The sequence below is a fragment of the Microtus pennsylvanicus genome, chromosome 7, assembly GCF_037038515.1.
Source record: "Microtus pennsylvanicus isolate mMicPen1 chromosome 7, mMicPen1.hap1, whole genome shotgun sequence".
Taxonomy (NCBI): domain Eukaryota; kingdom Metazoa; phylum Chordata; class Mammalia; order Rodentia; family Cricetidae; genus Microtus; species Microtus pennsylvanicus.
This window is the reverse complement of record NC_134585.1, coordinates 42998894-43022247: the sequence shown is the minus strand read 5'-3', so window position 1 is coordinate 43022247 and position 23354 is coordinate 42998894. Positions and strand designations below refer to the sequence as shown.

At 36.9% G+C, this 23354-nt stretch overlaps 1 protein-coding gene across 2 annotated transcripts in view; it reads right to left on the bottom strand.

Moving 5' to 3' along the window:
• The window catches only part of Col19a1 (collagen type XIX alpha 1 chain), a 310539-nt gene that overhangs the window by 163693 nt on the left and 123492 nt on the right, over nt 1–23354 (bottom strand). For both annotated transcript variants that reach the window (XM_075980561.1, XM_075980562.1), the window contains 2 exons: nt 15122–15175; nt 12968–13003 (listed from right to left, as the gene is read on the bottom strand). In XM_075980561.1, coding sequence (XP_075836676.1) covers nt 12968–13003; nt 15122–15175 — 90 coding nt within the window. The remainder of the gene's footprint in view (nt 1–12967; nt 13004–15121; nt 15176–23354) is intronic.

The following is a 23354-nucleotide window of genomic DNA, read 5'->3' as shown; positions in this document are numbered from 1 at the left end:
CTCTAAAAAATTCCAATATTGAGTTGGATCACTAGTTTCAATGATTTAAAATGATTTTAGGAGAGTTAAAAATGATTTTAGGACAAATGTTATTCATGTAAGTTTAGTGATTGAAAAAAAACAGGCCAAAAGTTCAGTTCATTATATCAAAGATGAAAGTAATCTTAAGTAGAATGACCCCTCACTTATGCTATAATATGAAGACATATGTGTACATGTGATATCTATGGCACATATACACTATAGAGCAGATAGATGTTGGGTCTAGTCAGAACAGAAAAAGTATTTTAGCTGAAATCTATATAACAAAACTTTTGCTAAAAAGAGCTCACCATAGCTCTTTTGGGAATTCAATAAGAAAGCATTATTTAGTAGGTGAGTTTGTAACTCTAATGCAAGTAACATCTTATATTACAAAGTAAACGTTTATAAATAACCAATTTCCTTGGAAATAACTAAATGTCTGTATATAGTACCACCTAACTACAGTTGAATAAATGCTTGTAGACTACTTGCATATTAGCTGCCAATCATGATTGAAAAAGGCTCCGACTTTACCTAAGTGGTTGTTTAACCAGCCAAAGGCAAGGCTGGCCCTGTGTTCCCTGTGTTCCCCGTGCTTATTACAGTGTCTATGTGTGCTAAGCATTCAAGCGAGGGAGGAAGGTGGGCAAGATTCTGCATCACTTGCTGAAGAATTGTCTTTTCACATGCCGCCTCAGAGAAAGAATTATGTCAAGACTTCCGTGTGTGTGCTTTATGATCTGGGCATCAGGTCATCTGTTAACGGAGTGCCATTTTATTTATAAATGGTCAGCTGAAAATTTCTCTCACTTGCCTACAGTATTTAGGGCTCTCCCTCTCTCTGCCTTCTCAGTGCCTCGTTTTCACTTAAGTAGGGTTTATCTGGGCCCCAGGGAGCTGGTAATCAAATATCATTTAGTGAGCACGGATGAGGCACCTCTGCTGCTGACTGACTTAACCTTTGGCCTCTGTCTAAGCATATGGTGCCATGTGGAGGAGTATTTAATAACTTGCCGGTGAGACAGGGCCAGAGCAACACAGTCATATTCCTGGGGACTAAAATTAGGATATATATTACATGAAATAGCACTCTGTGTCTTCCTCACCTGTCTCTCTTCTGACATGACATGCAGAAGCCAGAAGTGATGGGAGCCGGGGAGGAGAGGGCCAGCCAACTGTCTCATTTCAGTCATAGCCCCTATCTTGTTTTTGAAACCACTGTTGGGTGTTTTAGTAAACCCCCCAGTTCAAAACAGCAGTGACATTTTTTTTTTTTACTTAAAGGGAATCTGATTAATCATGAAGGTAGGAAGAACACAGAACATCCACAGTTTAAGAGCCCGCACACAACAACTCCATATTTATATAAAATTAATGGCAAGTGATAACTGTATTTAAATATAAGGGTTTACATCTAATCAAATGTAAGAAAAAGCTAATATCGCTTGTCATAATTCAAACAATATGAACAAACAGGGAAATCACTAACTTTAAGAGGAGATTTCAAAGTAAAAATCTTCATGTTTCCTAATAACTTAGATAAATTACATCTCAGTCAAGCAACTCTTAATACTTATAATAAAAATATTCTCATTTAGACTTGATGTTACCTTCTTTGTATATTATAAATACCAGCCGAAGAGATACTTTAAACTCAGTGGTAATTAGGTCTTTAAAACATCTTGATATTAAGTACATAGTTTTCCTATCATAAGGATGTGATACCTTAGAAACAAACTGACTCTGCAAATGGTTTTCCCAACCTACTCTTTTAAATAATTCATAAGATAAATTATTATTGCTTATTAGGCTATTTAGAACTCTTACCCTAAATGATATCTATTGTGCATCAGTATTTGGCAACGATATCAGAAATAACACCGTTTCTGTTCTAGTGGTAGCCAGGAAAGTCAAGGAAAACTCTGAATTAGACACAGTTCTTAAACTCATAATTTAAATGTGTGTATCAATATGAAAGATACATTCATATGGAGTTATTCTTTGTTAATAATCTACTCAATTAGAAAATTTCAGCTAGAATCATGGCACTATTTGAATTTATTTGACTTTATTTGGGCTAATAAAAGCAAAAGCAGTCAGCTGATAGCAGTTTGTTTGAGATTTTGATAGACTACTCTATTTCCCTTCTAAGAGTTCAGCGAAGTGCTAAGAAGTGAATGAGTAGATATGGTTACGATTTACTATAAACCATATGTAAAGCTTGTATAAACTGTAGGCCAAAGACTTATCCAGTGTATACTTTAATAATTACCAGACATATCACAGGGATTAGAATTCAACATTGACTCACCCTTCCATTCCCTGTGAATCTGAGAACATTGAGCAGAGTCAATGTCCAGCGGTAGGGCAATCCATTACATCTGGTTGTTATCTTGCTTTTAAAAACCTGAATAGTGGACAACTTTCTGAGAAAGTGGCTTAAGAAGAAGCAGAAAGCCTCAATGAATAAATTACCTTGAGGAGTTAAAAACAGTCAGTTTGAGAAAAGTCCTTTAAAATGTGCCACTTTACCAGTTTTACCCAAATCTTTTGTAAGAGCTAATATTTATACAAACTCTGTCAGAGTAGAAAGAATCTGGCAAGCTAAATTACTAAAGCTAATATAACATTAAAAAATTGCCAAAAGATAATATTCACTAAATTCCAGTCACTTCTTGAGGGCAAACAATATGTCAAGCAATGCTAGATATGCTTGGAATTCCAAATAAATTACTTTTCTAAGTAGGTCATTGTAACACTTATATTCAATGTCTCGCTGTGTCTAACTCTTATTGTGCTGTTTGTCAATGAGCAGAACTCTTAAAAAACTCTTGTCTTTGTGGAGTTAATATTCAAATGGAGAAGAAAAGTGAAAACAAAGTAAATGTAATAAACACAAGTTCTGAATACATTAGAGCATCAGAAAAAATGAGAAATAAGAAAATATGGACCATAATGATGGGTATTAGAAACTCGTGTCCTTTCAAGAGAAGGGTAGCCTATGCGGTCATTGAGAGGATGATGGGTAAACAGAAAGTGTCCATGGGCAAGGAAGTTGTCTATGTATTCATCAGGGGAGCAAAGAGAAGTGAAGTTCCTACGGCGGGAGTATGCCTGGAAGTGGGGGAGAAGACAGGCAGAGAGGGATATTATGACATCAGAAAGAAAATAAAAACACAATTTCAGAAACTCAGGTGAGAATTTAATTCTGTAAGGCTTTGTAGGCCATTGTACTACATGTGGATGTTACTTTAGATCACAGCAGGAGAAGACAGTGGAGGTTTTGAACAGAAGAGTGACCAGGGATGTTCTGTTTTGTGCGTTAAGAAATGGCATAAGAACAAGGACTCGGTGGTAAAACGGTTTTTTCTTAGTGTGTGTGGTACCACCGTAGAAAACTCCTAGTAGAAAAAAGAAGTCTCTAGGAAGACAAAAGGAAGTGCAGGGAAATGGCAGATTGGTTGACTGAAATAACCTCGAGGCACATGGTAACAATTAAGTGTCAGTGGGAGTGGAAGAGAACATGAGAAGCAGTCAGACCCTGCAGGGTTTTCAAAGGTAAGGTTAATAAAAGAAGTAAGCACACAAAACTTATGTTTAAATAGTCAACACGACTAAGAAAAGTACATACAATTCACTATTACATAAATATGTGCCATGTTTCCATAAATGGCCTGTCAGTTCCTATTGGACCAATACCCAGATGATTATCAACTATGGACCAAATATAAAGATACAGATGATGAAAAGGATGCAGTGTAGGCAAAAGGATGGAGTGTAGTAGTAAGGAAATAAGCTATTTTTTTCTAGTTTTAATTTCATTATAATTTTTGCTTATCTTTTCCTGGTTACTATGTGAATTTAGTTGTGAATTTTGAAATCCAGGAAGAATCAATCATGCATATCTCTTTGAGTGCACTTGTGAAAGCTGGCTTTCCTGCTTTTGTTCCTTTGATCATTAGCTCATAGGAGTTAGGGACAGTGAGCCAATAAATGCAGCCATTGCACCGACTCTTAAAATAAGTGAAATAAAGACTTTTTTCCTAGGATGAAGGATTTCTATAATATGAAAATTTGATCATTTTTTTCCTATTTAAAACAATGTTAAATCATTCTACTAGAGCTTTATCTAATATGTAAATTGTATAAAGTATGGTGTGTGTGTGTGTGTTTGCGTGTGTGTTCGTGCTAACAATCACTTGAATAAACTGGAAATGTAGGGAGATACAGAACCGGAGTCAATATTTGAAAACTTAAGCAGCATGGGGACTATTTTCTTATTTTTAAGAAGTTTAGTCTGAACACAAGGTCATATCTGAGTTACACAGTAGCTGAAAGAAAAGCCGGCAGGCAGCTAAATTGAAAGATTCAAGTTTAGCATTTTGGGCAAAGGTCATCCCTGGAAAGTCAAGGGGAAGGGTTTACAAAGCCCTGAAGAAAAGTTTGCCACAGATTCTGATTATAAATACTGTTCAAATCTCTGCTGATCCTCTCCAATTTATGGGGAAATTTTTAAAAAGTAAGGTTAGAGCTAGTGCCAACCAGAAAGAAAAAAAATTATAAAATAAATTCAATTGATGTAGTTCATTAAAACTATTATTGGACTGAAGAGAAATAGAAGAGAATACAGGATGTGTGCTGGTTAGTTTGGGCCAACTTGACACAAATCCAGACCTATGTGAAAGATAGGAATCTTAATTGAGGATTGCCTCCATCAGATCATTCACTAGTGTGTCTGTAAGGAAGCTTCTTGGTTCATTATTAATGTGTGAGGGTCTAGCACACTTTGGGAAGTGCTCCTCACTAGTGATGACCCTGGGATGTGCTGAGTAAGAAAGTAGGCTAGGAACGCCATGGGGAACAAACCGGTAAGAAACATTCTTCCATATCCTCTGCTTCAGTTCCTGCCTCCAGGCTCCTGCCTTTGAGTTCCTGCCCTAACTTCCACTGTCAGATGAAATAAATGCTTTCCTTTCCAGGTTACTTTGGTTATGGTGCTTATCACAGCACAGAAAGCAAGCTACGACAGTATTCCTCTAACTCATCACTCACAGGTGCTGGTGGCCATGTCACAGGAGCTGCAGGTGGCAATTGAAGTGCAAGGTGTCAGCCCACCAGGATGTGACTCCCTGATGAATGAATCTCAGACAGGCATGGCCCCCGAGACCCTAGACCCTGGAATGTTTTCAGCTTCTGCTGTGCCTTTCCAATTTTATATTAAAAGCTTCACTTGATGATTCAACAGTAGATCAAAGACAACCAAACATTGGTGAACCTGACAACAGTGCAATAGAAATTGTCACTTCAAAAGAAGGAAAAAAAGAATGATAACAATGGACAGAGGTTAGTAGATAAGTAGAACACTATTTTAAAACCCAACTATATGGAACTGATATCTCAAAAGAGAAAAAGAGATATTAGAACAGAAGACATATTGGAAATGACCAAATTTTCTCAAGTTATATGAAAGATATAAGTTGAAAATTTCTGAAACTATTTAGGACAAAGTTAAACATATGTACACATAACCGCATCATTACTAAATACCTAAAATTGATGAAACATAATGAAGGCTGTCTATGAAAACTGGGACATTATGATTGGTGAGTTCTTATCATAAATAATAGAACCTAGAAGAGAGGGGAGAGGCTTCAAATAAGTGGTCAGACCAAAGCCCACATCTTTCATTAATGTGTTAAAGATATTCATCAAGGCAAAGTAGGACTTATACTAGGCAGTGAGATGACATTCACTCAGAAAATATATAAGGTAGTTTACTATATTGAGGTGTTTAAAAAAAAAGAATATATATCTATTTTAACATATGCAGAAAAGACCACAAGTTCAACATGTAGGCTATGTAAAAAGTTTGCCAAATAAAGTAGAAAGAGATTTCTTTTTGCCAAATCCAAAATCAGAACAAAACAATCATAAAATATAAAACTCTGGCACACTAAGATGCAAAAAGGCCAGCCCTACTCTCTTCTTTATCCAATATTCTCTAAACCTCCATAAAACATCAAACAGAAAACAAGAAACAAAAAGATCGTATTTAATATGAAACTTGTGAGCGTCCATGCTTGTGTCATACGAGGACATTTTGGAAAGATGAGAAAATCGTTCTAAAATGAGAACATATGGCTAACTATGAGGAAATATATGAGACAATAGAAACAAATCTGATATCTTACTAAGGTCATAAGTATTTGCCAGCATGGAAAAATATGAGAGAGTAACATATTTTTTTCTGCTTTTTAGAAAAACCACTGTCTCTATATAATGTTTGGGGTGGTCTGTTCTTTTTCTTATTCTCTTATTGATTTGTAATGTCTTCCATATTATAATCCAAAGTCCCATAAGTATTTGAATATGTTACAGGGTTTTGAGAGTCCTAAAAATAAAACATTTAACAGTGTTAAATATTGTTGAAATGTAGTTGCTTTTAGAATTCTCATAAATTGACAAGCCAGTAATTTGTGTAGTTACTTTGGGGAGGGGAATTAGACAGTATCTTGTTAAGTCGGACAAAAGACATTCTTTATCACACAATGACTTTACTTGTAGGTATATAGCCAAGAACACTCATGTTCATGAGAGATAAACGCAGAACGATTCATACATTGTTATCAAATGAAAACATCAACAACAGGAAAATTAATCCATATTTATTCATGCAAAAGTTTTCTACCTATTGGAAGATTCTAAGTCAGCTAAAAAGAATAAATAAATCTAACCTACAATATCCTCACAAATAAACCTCAAAACCTGATGAGTATCAGCACACATCAAATACTTTTTCCTACAAGAATAGCATGTATGGGAAACATCTAGCCCAACATGACTTTAAGAACATGCCTATAACATAGACATGTAGTAAGTACACATTATTATCAATATAGTGACTCTTTAGAGTAAAAAGACAACAGTAGACATCTAATAATATTTTTCTTATTTAGAAATATCTAGGGCGGTATCATTGGTTAATAATGCTGTCTACATTAAATAATAAATATAGTGTCCATTATGTCTCATATTCTTCATTAAACAGGAGGGAATGCATGCTTGCTATTCTAAACTGGACAAAAGCCTATGGTTGGAGAGATCACAGGCCACAACAACCTATTATTATTGTTTTCTCTAAATGGTCATGCTGTCAAATTGCTTATTAAATATTGATCTGTATCTATAGAGTTGTGCTGATTTCAATCTTGGCTATAGAAACTCTTTGCTCAATGGGTAGCAGTTACTTCCCTACAAGTTATTGGCCAGAGACGCCCAAGAGATACTGGAAGCAACAGAAACTATTGCCATTGCTTTTGATTATCTATTTTAGCTAGATGGCAAGACCCTAGTGCTGAAGACACCACACAGTTTGGTTGTAGGCTACAGAGGGATTAATCTTGAAATTAAAAAGAAGAAACTCTCTCTGCTGATTGTCTTTCATAGTGCTATAATGTACTATGCAGGATGCTGGGGGAGAAAGGGCACCAATAGTCTTGCCCAGTACTGAATACTGCATGCTACAATATTGACATGCCAGCCAAGATGTTTCCACGGGTGCCATACTGGTCAAAATGCTTAGGGCAGTGACCAGTTTCCCGCTGACTGCATTTGAAGGCTGCTCTACAGGAAAGATTCATGGCTGGTGTTTTAAGCATAGCCAAGCCCCAAGAATATGGAATTCATAGGCCTAGTGGTATTGATTTCTAAGTGGTCCTGTTCTTAAACTACCTTTTAAATGTTTGTATTGATGTTTTAAAGTTTAAAATATTTTTCTTTCTTTTTTTTTCTGCTCCCAACCTTGGTCAGAGAAATTTGTAACTGCAGTGGGTAGTGGGTAACACAGAAGTGTTACTAGACGTGTTGAGTACAGAGACTAAATGTAGTACAAGAGCTTGGGTATAGGCGGGACTCTATCAATCCACTTCTCTACAGGCCCAGGGAATGTCTTAGAGTGTTAAGAAAGAATCTAAGATAGGGATGGGGGCTGCGAAGTGTGGTCCTCTGGACATGAAATCACAGTGGTCATGTTTACTTTCGCAAGACCTGCACAAGATTGGGGCAGTTAAAAATTCAAGCATATTTTCAAGGTTGACCATTTAGTACTGGACAACCAATTGGTGTGCTTTCTTCTAGTGAAGATCATTTCTCCCATTCTCAGTATTCTTCAGCTGCCTGTAGTTTTTTTGTGTAGGACTGAGGCCTCTTGAGTTTTCTTCTATTCATGTTATTATGTCTATTGCTCTCTTTGGTCAGGTTGTACTTGAATATTTAATATATTATATATATATATATATATATATATATATATATATGTGTGTGTGTGTGTGTGTGTGTGTGTTTAAACAACAGTTAATGAAAAAAGACGTCATAAATTAGAAAGAAAGCAAGTATGTGTATATGGGAGGTTTTGAGGGAGGAAAGGGAAGGGAACAAATGATGTAATTATAAATTATAATATCAATTTTTTCTTATTGTGGAGGGACAAGGACTATGGAGACCTATCTGAGGACATACTGTTAGTTGATATGTGTTGAAGAAGGGAGAGTAACTTTCCTTTGTGTTTAAGTATTTAGAGAAGATTCTTGGGCAAGGTTTTGTAGATTGTTCCACTCTCAGATTTACTGGGTTGTTCTTGAGGTTGTTCCTTAATGTTTTGTTATTGGAATAATCTGGGAAAGCTTTTAATAAGGCATCTGGGAAGGTTTGAAACTTTATTCTCATAATGTCAAAAATCATCATTCAGATTTGTAAAGCCAAGGAGACTGATAGAATAATTTAAGGTTAAGGATAGAAGAGTCATGGGGGTAACTCATCTTTATGCTTTTAGTTCCCAAATTATTCCTTTTTTTCCTTCCTCCCTCTCTCCTCCTTCCTTTTATCCTTTCTTCCTTCTCTTCTTTTTCTTCCTTCCTTGTTGGCCTTCTTTCTCTTCCTCCACATCCTGATTTTTTTGTTTGTCTATTTGGTTTTGGGTAACTATTTCTCCTCTCACATGGTAACTTTGGAATTCTGTCTGTATGATCTGTGAAGATGAACCTACAGATGCCAAATGTTATCATAGGGATTCAACTCTGGAATCTGAACATGAATATGTTCACTAAGCCAAGAATGAATTTGGCATAGAATGTCTGTGGAAACAGCAGTGCCATTTTGGTCAATCTTGTCAGCCCTGTCCTCCCTATTTTCTAAGGTGTCCTGTACAAGGAGAAACAGTCGGTGGCTGCGGGTGGCCGAGAGCATAAGAACTGCTGCAATTGGGCTTCTCTAGCGAATCTGCTTCCAGGGTTCTGTCCTTCATTCCATTGCACCAGCTTTTCTCTTTTTCTTGCAAATTTGGCTCCTGTCCCTTCTTTATCCGCTTTCTTCACTGAGAACCAGTTATAGTTATATGTGAGAAGTTAGAAAAGTCCAAATAAGAAATAAAAATACTGTCAATGAGAATAGATGGTTTTGGATATTGTTTTGAATTATTTACAATGTGGTTTTACTTGAGCCAATAGCCAAAGCACAATGATTCACTGGGATAAATAACTGCAATAAACTTAGCCCTGCACAAACTTCCTGCATGCAAAGAAATTATGCTCAATTGTTATTTCTCTTCATTCATTGTTAAAAAAATCTTTATGTTAAATCAAAATGAGTAAGTACTATGGTTTAAGTGAGGAAAATAATCCAGCCTGTTCACTCTCCTTCCCCAGCTCAACAGCGTAAACTCGGATAGTCCTTAGTACTCTATGACTTGGAATTATCAATACTTGTGGATTTGCTTAGGAAATAGAAAAATCCCTGTTGGACTTGCCAGTAGATTGCAAATATGTAGTTTGAAGTTTATCCTTCACAATGAAGTCATCAGGACCAAATATTAGGTATTACTGAAGGGTTGAGTCTCTCCCAGAAGTCTCTAAAGTGATCATGTTAGTTATTTCTTATACAAATACTAATGAGTGACTCCAAAACGTTTGTTCCAGAATTTCAAGAGGAAGTTGCCGAAATCGCTAGGTGTGCTTTCAAGACCATGGCTCTTAAACTATGTAGGAGTTGCCTTAGGAAAATTTAACCTCTGACTGCATAGTTTTTTTCCAAGAGGTTCTAACTTCTTGGTATAGACGATAGCCTAAAAGTTACATCTTTTCAAAAAGTGCCTGCGGTGATTTGAATGTGAAGTAAAGATGGAGAGCCATTGACCTGTGAAATAAGGTGGTGAGCCAGAAAGAGCATTAAGCTTTGTTGGAGCCATAGACCGGGGGTACCTTCAGCTTTCAAGTAGGTACTTACTGAGAATATATAATTTCTAGTCTCAGCCCCACACTTACAGAATAAAACCATGCACTTGAATGAGATTCCTTGGGGGGCTTCTGCGCACTTTAAATTTTGAGATGCATTAAGACATCTAACCCAGCAGGCATACTTGAATAGTTGGATTAAAGTTGTAATTGAAAGGTGTTCCTAGACCTAACCCCCTCTACTTAATCAAGCCATTTTGTATCTTGATTTTTGCCAAGGTGGTTCCCCAAGATAGAGATGTTTCTTTATTGCTGTTCCGTAAGTCGAATGTCAAAACCAGAGTACTTCAACATTTTTTTTTAAAAAAAATTGCGGGCAGAAACAAAGCTTGTTTCACTACAGTTTTTATAAACAAGGGTTTTTCACTCCATTTTCATATTTAGCTTGATTTGTGGGGCTTTAAAAATGTACTGGTTCCACATTAGACTTATTAAATTAGAATTTGGGGTAATAGAGGCCCAATGCTGGAATTTGCTAAAGCTTTCTGGGGGATTTTAGTGAACAGCTGGTATTGGGAACTATTATGGATGAATTCTTTGATGTATCATTGTCTGGTTTAATATATTATAGAACAGTTAGTCATTTTGGCTTCCTGAAAGACTGGTATCAGTTACTTCAATTAATAAAATATTAACCTGCATTATAAGACGAATTAAATATTTAGAGCTTGTAGGTTGATATTAACCTCAATTCACCCCTATTTATAGATGACGGTTCATTGTCTACATAAGAAAACGAACTAATGGCAAGCCTATCAAATAACAATGCCCATATAACATTATTATTTCATTTTTTAAAACGCAACACTTTTCATTGGGATTTGGATTTGCCATATCATTAGATACCACAAAGCAAAAATATCTTATCTTTATCTCCGTAAGTGCATCCTAGATGAATGGCAGAGACCACCATGGGGTGTTCAGAAGGGCTTCAGCTGCTATGAAACAGGCACAAGGAATATAGAATCCTATACAATTTCCCAGGTGATACTCCAAAATTCCATTTCAAGTGAAATGATAAAGATCACATATCAGCCTTCAAACAGAAGTTGAAAATGACTAGGAAATCAAATGACTGAGTGAAGTAGTTGACTTAGCTGCAGCAAAGCAGCCATGCCTTGCACAAGATAAGCAAGCCTAACTCCAAATGAAGCCAAATAAAGTTTTAATTCCAAAATGTAAAAGTTACTTTCAAAATCATTTTGTTCCACTTTGAAAAGAAAAACTTTAAAGAATCTGGCTATTCTTAAGTAAGACCCTTTTTTTGGCTTCTTGAGTTTCTTGTATACCAAAAAATAACTTTTCTTTAAATGCCAGTTGGAAAATGTGAGCAAGATATTACTATCATTCCGTTTGGTGTGTTCAGCTTCTAAAAAAATTACACATGTATAAAATCAAAACTCCTCAAATTCCTGTGCTCTACAGATAGCAATGCTTCATCCAGAGTGCTGGGAGACATTCTTACAAGCCCTGACTTTCTACCGTCATCAGGGGTCCTCGAATATTAGTGACTTTAATGCTTCATTTATATCATCCATAATATCAACACAAAATTTGACAAATCTACACTTGATCTTTAAAAAAGCCTTCTTGGGATGGAGAGATGGCTCAGAGGTTAAGAGCACTGACTGCTCTTCCAGAGGTCCTGAGTTCAATTCCCAGCAACCACATGGTGGCTCACAGCCACCCTCTTCTGGCCAGCAAGGATACAGATAGACAGAACACTGTATAATAAATAAATAAATAAATCTTAAAAAAAATAAAACAAAAAAGCCTTCTTCTTTTCCATTAAGCTTAGAGTATTTCTTAAGTTAAACAAGAATCTTTAATGCTCTATGTAGAAAATAAGTTGTACCCAAATGGAAATATTTTGCATATTTATGATTAAGTGCTTAAGATATGATGAGATATTTAATTGATAACTATCCTATCATGTGTGCATTATTACATTTTCTTATGAATCTTTTGCCATTTTATCATTTGCAATTCTTACAAGGAATCATGGGAAAATAACAATACCCTCTGGCAGGTTTGGGGGCAAAGTAACTATCAGTGGGAAAGTGTAGCTGTTGGCTGGACATCATGGGACACACCTTTAACCACAGCACTTAGCAGGCAGAGGCAGGCAGTTCTTTATGAGTTCAAAGCCAGCCTAGGCAACATACTGAGTTCCCGAGTTCTGGGGGAGCCAGTGGTGCTCAGTAGTGATACCATGTTAAGTGGTTGGGTGGGGAGAATAAAAGAAAAGGGAGAAGAGGAGCTATATGTTCTCCTTACTGGATGGTTATGTCTGGTGTTACTTTTAGAATTTTTAGACTAAGTAGAACTTTCTATTCCCATTTACTCACATATTTTATTACAAAAGAATGTGCAATCAAACACAGAGCCATGGTATTAACCATGGTAAGGATGTAGAGAATTGTTTGAGGTAGGTACTGATTACAGACTCCTGTGGGAAATAATCTTAAGACCTTGGGTCAAGTTCTTCACTGTTCAGGGAAGAATCCCATCTGTAAAAGGAGAAGGTTTGCTAGTCATATTCTGATTTCACTATCAATTCCTGTAATACTACACGGCTTAAATTGTATTTGCTAGTATAGTTAGCAAATAGAACATTTTATTTATTTATTTATTTATTTTGGTTTAAGATTACTTACAGTTGAGGCTGGTGGCCCTGGAGGTCCCATATCACCCTAAAACAGGTGAGAGAAAAGTTGCAATTACCATCAGCACCTTTCTACACATTATTTCAGTTTCTGGAAAGAAGCAATACATACAGATAAATCTTTTTTATGTCTTTACTTATTCTTTAAGAATTTCATATGATATATTTTGATCATCTTTTTCCCACACTTCCCAGTTCCTCCCAGACTCCCACATTTCCCTACCACAAAATTCATAATCTGAAAAGACATAAAAATAGATTTTTTTTGATAAAATTTTCTACATAATGAGAGCTTTATCATGTTCCCCTTAGGGTTTATGATATAAAAATCGCCTTGTGTGCCCTTGTGCTTTCTGCGGTAGCAAAACGTGTTTTGAAAAACTAAAATAATCTAGTTTTCTATTCTTTTGACTATGAATCCAAAATTAGGAAAAAATTATCTTTCCAAATATGGTTACTTGCCAACAGAGCAGCTGGGAAGCATCATAGTGACAGATAATTTTTCTGACAAAGTTAGCATGAGCATCAGCAGAAATAATAAGTGGGTCCCCCCCACTCCGTGCCTTCCAGCTGCAAGGAACAGTTCCCACCACCTCTCCTAGGTTCTGCTTAGTAGGCACCACTCGTGTCTGGGGCATTCAGAGGCTTTTCCTCCATCTGAGTGTTTTCCAGGGCTAGGATAGCTTTGTTGACCTACATGAATCCAGACATGTGTGTTGGCTATTAAAAAGTCTTTGAAAACGGTGTCTGTAGTGACAGTGGTGTACACTTTAATTCCCAGCTCTAGAAAGGCAGAGGCAGGAGGATATAAATGATTTTTAAGGCTAGGCTAATTTGACATAGCAAATTCCAGGCCAGCCAGGGCTACATAGTGAGACCCGGTTTAAAAACAAAGGTTTTGAAAAAGTGTCCACTAGCTCATGATGTGTTACTGCACTGTTTTGCTGTCTCAGGGGCTCTACTCATTTATGAGAATGCTGTCATTGGGCCTGGGTGTTTTTTCCTGTGATTTTTGTTGCCTAGAACATTATGGAGTCCATGTTCCTGTAGAGCGTGACATGGGTCTGTCATGCCAATTATATCTAGGATTTTCGCTTCTTCTCATTAAACACAATTATCTCTAGTTTTAAGATATAGCATTGTATATTCATTATTTTTGCAACCATTTCACTAAAATAACAGTTGTTAAGGAACTAAAATCAGTCTCTAAAAATTGCTCTGTGCGATCATCTCTAGTTCAAAGAGAAATATGTAAGATGGACAAGGAATTCTGCATCTGTTGACCATGGACAATAAAATGCAGAATGTACAACTTCCATGAAATCATTTTTGCTAACTTACCTTACTCAACACAACCCTTTCCTTTAATATTTGTTAGCTCTCACTGAGAGGCCACTGCCAAACTCCTTTTATAAAGTGGTACACAAGAAATGGAGAATTTAATATAAGGCTGAGGCATGACGGTAGCTTCCTTCCCTCCAAAGCCTCCTGCCTGATCATTAAGGTGACAGCTTGGGGTTGTTGGCTGAGTTTGCTGACATAGGACACCTTTGCTAATGTGGTGTTGGGACACCTCATGCTGTCAAGCAAAGGTGAAAACAGGAGGTTTCACACGTGTGTTAATGTCAGCTATGGCGGCACACACACAGTCTCTCACACTAAAGCAACCAAAAGGCTTTCCTTGCTTAGAGGATTTTCATATAACAGCCTTCCATTAATCTCAAGATGTTTGTGGCCCGGGTCTGAAAAAGCCTGGGATAAAACCGGACTTGCGGAACATAGCGGACAATGAGGACTACTGAGAACTCAAGAACAATGGCAATGGGTTTTTGATCCTACTGCATGTACTGGCTTTGTGGGAGCCTAGGCAGTTTGGATGCTCACTTTACTAGACCTGGATGGAGGTGGGCGGTCCTTGGACTTCCCACAGGGCAGGGAACCCTGATTGCTCTTTGGGCTGACGAGGGAGGGGAACTTGATCGGGGGAGGGGGAGGGAAATGGGAGGTGGTGGCGGGGAGGAGGCAGAAATCTTTAATAAATAAATAATAAAAAAGATGTTTGTGCAACTAGATTCAGTCTACAGTCAGTTTTCTGGGGAGGTGGGTCTTAAAACAAGGTAGGGACACTCAGGGGTAGATACAGTACCTTTTCTCCTTTTGGGCCAGGTGGACCTTGAGGACCCAAGTCACCTTTCAAACCCTGAAAAGAACATAACAAAAATCATTTCGATATAAGAGTCACCAAAAGCTTCAATTACTCACAAATTATTAGTAAGAAAACGAAGCATGTTTTTTTCCTGAGCTCCCAAATCCCATTCTTCCCTTTGTAGCGGAGAGAGAGAGACAAGCAACTGGCACCAACGTGATAAGCAACATCTGTGCTGTGGTGGCTTCGGATACATTAAACCAGTGCGAGGCCTCAACACTGCATATTTGTGCAACTTTGCTTCCTGCTAAAATCACATTAATTCACCATCTGGGGGAACATCATTTAGATCTATATGAGCTTTTAAGTATCCTCTTTGGATTAAATTTGTGGGTGTTGTAAATACCTCTGATTTAGCATTGATTTAGTCTTTATAAAGCTTGCCAAAAATTCATGAGTTACATCAAAAACATGTTCACGTCTCTATCAAGAAATTTGATTATTGGGAGGAGGGCTACAGTAGCTGTATTCTCCTGTCACTCACTGGGCTGCAGCAAAGGGGAGCATCCTGCAGATCTGAAAGTAGGTTTTAGTTTTCTAATTTCTTTCCTATAAAGCTATCAGATGGAGCTACATGAGACAGAGAGAGAATGTCAGCTAAATATCCCCACAAGTCCTTTGGACTCGTGGGTGTCTTAGAGGTATTTAGGTGATCAGCCATATCAGTTCACAGTAGAAACAGAGGACAAGTTGGATGGACACATCTTGATGATGTGGCAAATAGGAAAGATATCTTCCGTCATCTTTAACACATCAGTTGAGGGAGAAGGAATAAGGAAAAAGGAAACACTCAGGAGTGATATTACACACCGTTTAAGTCCAAACATTATACTATCCTAGCTAAGGAATCTAATTATTGCTACCCTGGCATTTTGTACTAAGTAAATAACATACAGGTAGGCATTCAATATGGAATCCAAGGACAAAGTGAAGTAATAAAAACAATTAGATAAGACCATTTTGTTGCAGAGAAAGTGTAAAAACCATTTCAGACATTAACAAAAACAAAGGCAGGATAAAGACCAGACCTTCATTTTGCAAATCATTCAATTAAAAAATCCAAATCCAAAAGAAAACAAAACCAAAAGCAACCAATTTTGAAATGAACAAATACCTTAATATGTTTTTAATCATTAGTTTAGTGTTTAATGAATATATCTGAAGTGTAGTAGTCTACTATATTTTGGATTATCCATCTATTCCTTCCCCAAACGGTAGACACTTGTGAGTAAAACCTGGCAAAGGAATATCTTAACCACTTGTAGGGAGGCAACTGCCATTTCTGTGAGTGGATTTCTACCATTTATCCAATAAACCTTCACCAGGTACCCACATAAAACGTATAAGCAGTAGTAATTTTCAAGAGATGCTCAGAATCAAAGTGGTGAGAACAGTTAGTAAGATGGTTGGCATTTAACAAAGGCTACTTTTCTTTTTCAGGACAAGTAAGGCATAATTAATAGTGCCTTTGGTTCTATTTCACACTCAGGTTGACAGATGTGTAACAACTGTGCTTTAAGTCATGGAGAATAAAAAGCAGTTAGGAAGTACTGTATTAATCAAGCTTCGGCAACTATGGCCATGGACGTAGACGCATGTAACTCATGTCCCTTATGACAAAGTACTGTGGGGCTGAAGCTATGGCTTTGTAATAGGCTCTGAAAAACAGCTCAGTAATGCTTTTTACAAGTATGGTTTTTCTCTTCCTGTCATGCCGATGCTGCTATCAATGTTATTGAGTGCCAGAGGGGTAAAAGAAAGACACGGTGCAAAAGTATAAAACACGTTTAGAAACGGGAGCCTTTGTCTTTAACACTGAGCTGTGCCTTCTAGATAGGAGCGAGATGCCGCAACCAGGAAATCCCGATGTTGTGGTCTCCTAAACAAGACCTAAGTAATGATAACACCTGTTGACATGACGGAGCAGATAAGGGAAATTTCAGAAGGCCTTGTCTCTAGAGGACAGCTACAGCAATCAATGACTGCAAGAGAGGAATAATCCATCTTCTTCCCCTAGGGATGTGGCCAGTGATAAATTATCCAATCTTGAAAAGGGTGGTTGACTCTAAACACATGTACATAATAACATCATTAAATGGACTCAGTTTCTCTCTCTCTCTCTCTCTCTCTCTCTCTCTCTCTCTCTCTCTCTCTCTCTCTCTGTGTGTGTGTGTGAAACAAAGAAAATTATAGCCAAGGTCATGAGCATGAGAGGGAGTAGGGGGGGAGATATGATAGAAATTCAAGGAAGGATGAATAGAAATGATGTAAGTACAGTAGTCACTTAGGAAAGGTTTATTAATCTATGAAAACTTTAAATTAAAAAGCACAAAACACCAAATGAAATGGATACTTAGCTTAAGACTTGGATGGATATCTATTATTAAGGCTTCCAATAATATTATTGTACATAAAGATTACTTGAAATGTGGTAGTTGTATCTACATGAAACGTGAAGAGGGGGAGTTTTCTCTCCAAGAGTAATGAAAGCTGAGGGATGGCGTCACATCAAGCAAATGCATTTCAGGATTTTTATTGGAAAATACACTGTTCATGTGATATAGCATCTTTAAATATCCTATAGTCTAAAATAATATTGTTTGTTTAAAAATTTAAGTTATTAATTCCTCATCCCATCTACTGATGAAATCTTATTTTCTAGCAATGGCAGCATCTATCACCAAATGATACCTCTGGTTTTGTGATTTCAGGGTTTGTGTTATTAGTAGTGCACCTTGCACTGGTGTATGGAAAGAAATTTTGCTGATTATTTTAGAAAGGTCAGATATGTTAGTTTTGAAATGCTTCAAAGATCAAAATGACCATGTAGAAGAGACTAAACTCGGTGACTGAAATCTACTTTTCTGAGATCGTATAACCACCTGAAAACAAACTAATGAAAGAGATAACCATTAAAACTAAATATGTCACATTTAAAAGATTTTAATGGAGAATGATTACATAGTTCTCACTGTGTGCTGGGCGCTATTTTAACGCTGTATGCATCATAATGCCTTTGATCCTCTCACCATCCCTGTGAGCACTAATAATCTTATCATCCCCCATGTAAATAAAGACAGTGAGAGAAGAAATAGGGCAGCGTGACATGCAGTTACGGGAAGAGCTGGGCTTCGAAGCAGACAGCCTGACTTCGGTGCTCACAATAGTACATTTATAGTACTCCCTCTAAAGTCTATTCTGAGATACTATTGTGGAATACATTTCATACTGAGCCACAGTCAGAATCACTTAACAAGCTCTTACGTTTTGCAAGGCAAATTGTAGAAATTTAAAAATCTTATAATTTCTATATTGTTTAGTATGCATCACTTAAACTGCAATGAAAATATGTTTATCAATACTTTAGCATTTAGTCGAAAGATCACACACATGTATGCATGTGCATGCATATGTGCATGCATTTGCACATATTCACACACACACACACATATTCTGGAAGTTATAATTCCTATAGTGACTTGACTTTAGAGAGTTTAAAATCACCATTAAAATTCCATACACTCCCTAAAAAAAGTGTGCCTGTAATTACAAGGGCAGCATGAATTGTCCCAAGTGCTGAAATACTTTTGGTATGGAGTCGGGAGTTTAGCATTAAAGAATAGGTAATGGTGTATGGAATGATTTAGTAGAAAAATGAGACTTTTTAGTAGAGCATTCAGAATTAGAGAATGATTTTACTGTGTCATAGAATAAAATTGATTAATTTCTTCATGTGACTTTTTTCCTTTTGAAAATAACTTGCTACAATGTCCTGATATCGCTAGAAAATAAAGTTGGCAAAAGACTAAATTTCAATTTCTAATAAAAGCAATTTATGAAAAATATTGTTACTTACCACGGCCACAAATGGCAATGTCATAATAGCACTAGATTCTTCACAAGTAACTGGGTTTTCATTAACAATGATAAAGGGGTTATGTTTTAGCTTCCCCTCTATTCAAGTACCAAGTTACATATATGTAAGCCATCTGCCACAGCACCTCCAGGTCTTTCTTTCTCTTTCATCATTGTCTTAGGTCAGGCTTCAGTTACTTAGGCATGAGACTACACAACACAATGACCGTTTCTAATAAAAGTAAGATGCAGCAAACAGCAACTGAAAACTTAGCCCAAGCATTCAGTAAGTACTTGGTAGTATAATACACCTTTACTTTCTTGATAGGGCTATAGAAAGGACAGAAAACTAGACAAGACTCAAATTGTATCTTAGAAATGACTCACCCTTAGCCATAAGGTGGGACTTACAGGAAAGACAGGCCTTGTCAACTGGACAGGTTCTAGATTCTCCCAGGAGTCATATCTCGGGGACTGTCTGAGAGGAGGCTTCTATATTGGGTTAACTAAGATGGGAAGACCCTAAGTGCGGGAGGCACCATCCATGGTCCAGATTCCAGGACTGAATAAGGGGAGAAACAGTGCTGTCACCAACTTCCTTCTTTCTCTTTTTCTGGACTCTGGATTCAGTATGACTGGCTGTCTCATGTTCCTTCCACTGTGAGTTCCCTTTAATGATTTGACTGGACCTTCAAACTGTGAGCCAAAATGAATGTTCCTCACTTAAGTTGCTTATTGCTAGATTTTGTCAAAGCAATGAGAAAAGAAACTAACACTGCTAATGTGGTGCTTTCTATACTTTGGTTCTCAGTGTGTTCCGGATTTTCCTTCTCTATGGTCATAGACTTGGTCAGTTATTAATAGGAAGAGTGCTGGAAGCCTCAAATTTTCATAAAAAATCATGTCAATAGTAAAGGTTTAAAAAAGGATTTCTCCATCACTTGGCAACAAGACAATGAAATCATAAAACATTGTCTTACTTGCTCCTTCTATAACCAAACTCCTTTACCTGCAGGAAGCAACCTTAAAGGTATGCAAAGGAATGAAATTTGACAAATAGATGTGCTTCATTTTTGAAAAGTTGAAAAATTAAAATATGTGCACCATACAATAGACACATTATTTATGATTTCAATGGGCAACTGCTTTGAGTTCTGAAAGGGCTGATTCTATAATTACACACCTGTTAGAAGTTATAGCTGTCATGGGTATAGCTTCACAAATTAAAACTGATTATGCTCCAACATATGTTTCTAGCAAGATAAAACAGCTTTTAAAATAGTGTAACATAAAGCATGTTACGGGTATATCACATAATCTCTACAGGACTAAGAGATCTAATAATAATAAAATAAATGCTTAATAAACAGGTAGGGGAACCAAGACCCTCAGAGATAGACTGCTCAATGCCTTATTAACCTTAAATTTTTCTTAATGCTAGTGATAAAGGAAACAGCTGTGGAGAGACACTGGACAACAGAAAAAAACTTCTGAATTAAATCAGCTGGTGTATTTCAAGAATGTGTTGACATCAGAATGGAAATTGGGATATGTGCTATGCTGGGGAAGGGCTTTCACTCTTGTTTTCACAGAAGAAACATTATGGATACCATCAAAAGTAATCAAGATTCAGTTTGAAAAGAAGAAACCTCTTGATAAAGTGAAATAACAGTTCATTCACAGAGGTGACAATCCTACAGGTTGTAAGCAAACCTCACGAGGGTTGGGGCAGGGTTCTGTTCTTGTCTTTGCAGGAAAATAGGAAATACCCATCTTCAAAAAGTCATGAGATCTTGGACAACTATATGCCTAAAGAAGCAAAGATAGTTACAGAAATAATCACCAAGCAAAGAAAAATCTGACTTATGATATCAATATTCTCTGCAGGGTAAAAATCTCACTACTTAAAGATACATATCTTCTCATTTCTCAGTATAGTGGTAGTCCTGACTCACTTAAAAATAAATCTCCTCAAGATGATTCTAACTTGACTAGCTGAGGTGGTGCATCTTCTTACCACACTCTGGCCAGAAATTCAAATAGAAACTTCAACAACAACAACAACAAAAACCCTACCCACTACTCAGAGACGATCTACAATTGTTATAGGCAGTATCCTTGAGACTTAACCAACGTTTTAGTTTTTTACAGGATTCCATAGTCCCCATGACAGCTAAAAGTAGTTCTAAAAAGTGATGTCCCCTCTCCCTACAGATTTCGTCTTCTCAAGGTTATGGATAATTGCCATCTGTGCGGAGTTGATTATAAGTTTTATAGAGTTGAGGTGAAATATGAAGTAGGATCAGGAATCTCTTTTTGAAAAAGAAAAAAAAGGGAATGGATGAAATGGGATAATAGGTAGACTAGTGTATCTACATGTGAACTATTAGTTATAAACAATTTACATGGTATAGCTTCTTGAATATTGATACATATTTAAAATTATCTTTGCATTCCTAAGATAATTTGTATATTAATACAAATTCAAATTTAATAAATTTCTCCACAGTCCTAAAAGATTGGTCTTCAGCCTTCCTTCCTGCTGTGAATGTCTACTGCACACAAGATGGATTTCATAATATCTTTAGGGATGGCAAGGATTTCAAAGGCTTTCAGGTATTACAGAATTGAATATAACCTTGGTAGTGTTCTTTATTCTTGACTCATAAGAAGGAAGGGCAATAATTCTCCAGGAAAAGAGAAAGATATGTACTGGATTCAAAGATTTCAAAAGCTATGGTATACTTTAGCTTGAAGAAATCCTGTATGAGATGGTTAGGGGGTCATTGTTTTCTGGAAGAGTTTATACTATTAGCACACAGCTTCCCCCCTTTTTTTCTTCCCCTGTTTATATGAATATCACCCTACAAATACAACTTTCCCTGCAGGGAGGCATTGGCGATGTGAACTATGAACTCTGACTGAGAACGAAGGTCACTGATGAACGTGTGCTGGGAGAAAAATGACAGCAAAAGCAAGACTTGAAAAAAAATCAAGCAGGAAATAGAGATGAAGAAAGGATTAGTGTGGGTAAGGACGTGTGTGAGACAAATGAAGCCTATGGGAGCCCGGTGATGGAGCTAAAAACACTGCTGCAAATTACCTTGTGTAAAACCTACCTCCATCCTTCATTTTGTTTGAATGTGGCTGGTTCTGCCAAGGAGATCTAACTCTAATTGCGTTACACAGAATATTTCAGTGGTAAAACTAAACAGAGCATTATTAAAGAGGGAATTAGTCTTATATCATGTGCATTAAGGCCAGCCAGACCGTGTCACCTTTGGCCCTGGTTCACCCTAGAAAGAAACAGTTTATACAATAAAAAAATGTTGTATTTCAAACCCTTTACTAAGAAAAAACAGGAGCTTTATAATGTTTGGATATCTATGAAACAAAGTGATTAATTTGTTAACCTGCTGAAAGAAACATGTATTTGAAAAATAAACAGTTCTGAGCCCTAAAACCAAAGAAGTTCAAAAGTTCAAAGGAATCCTGCATAAAAAATGATTAGAGTAGAATGAGAGCAAGGATTATTTCTTTTCTTCTATAAGCAAGAAATAACTTTCCAGAGGGCAATTTGGCAATGTATACCAAGGATCTTAAATCAGTTCCTTCCACCTGGCCCTGTGATTTTTCTTTAAGAATGTATCCTTAGGAAATAATCAGATGAGAAGCTTAAGGCACCTTATAATAAATGCAGTGGTATTTACGAGAAACATTCCACATTCTTAAGAATAAGGAACCGATCCAATAAATTACTGCATATAGATGAATGGACTCTGGTGCAGCCACTAAATTCACGTTATGATTTTATGTTATGCTTATTTTATACTATAAAATTATTAGTATCTAAATAGTAGAATGCAATAAACAGATTGAAAACTCCAATGAGTGCATGTTAACTAATAAGTATTTTTTTTTAAGAGAGTGGTCATCCCTTATTACATCCTCACCGTCATGCAAATCTAAGGGAACTTTGTGGGAAAGAAGGCAGAAAGAGCTGGAGAATGGGGAGGAGAGCTGTGAAATGTCTGCTGGACATGACAGCTATCACACTCATGAACACAGAGGAGCTACAGTAACCTGCTCCAGACCTGACCTGCACTAGACCAGGCCAGTCAAATTTCTAGCATAGTTGGCAAAGCAGCTTGTAGGCCCTGCCTTAATAAGGGGCTACTGGCAGCCAGCATATATTTTTAGGAACACACAGTTATTCAAAATGGCCATGAATATCATGGTGGATAATACATAACAATAGTGACACCTATTTTTGTTCAGTTTCTCTCTGAAAGATGTATTTACTGGCATACCATGTAAA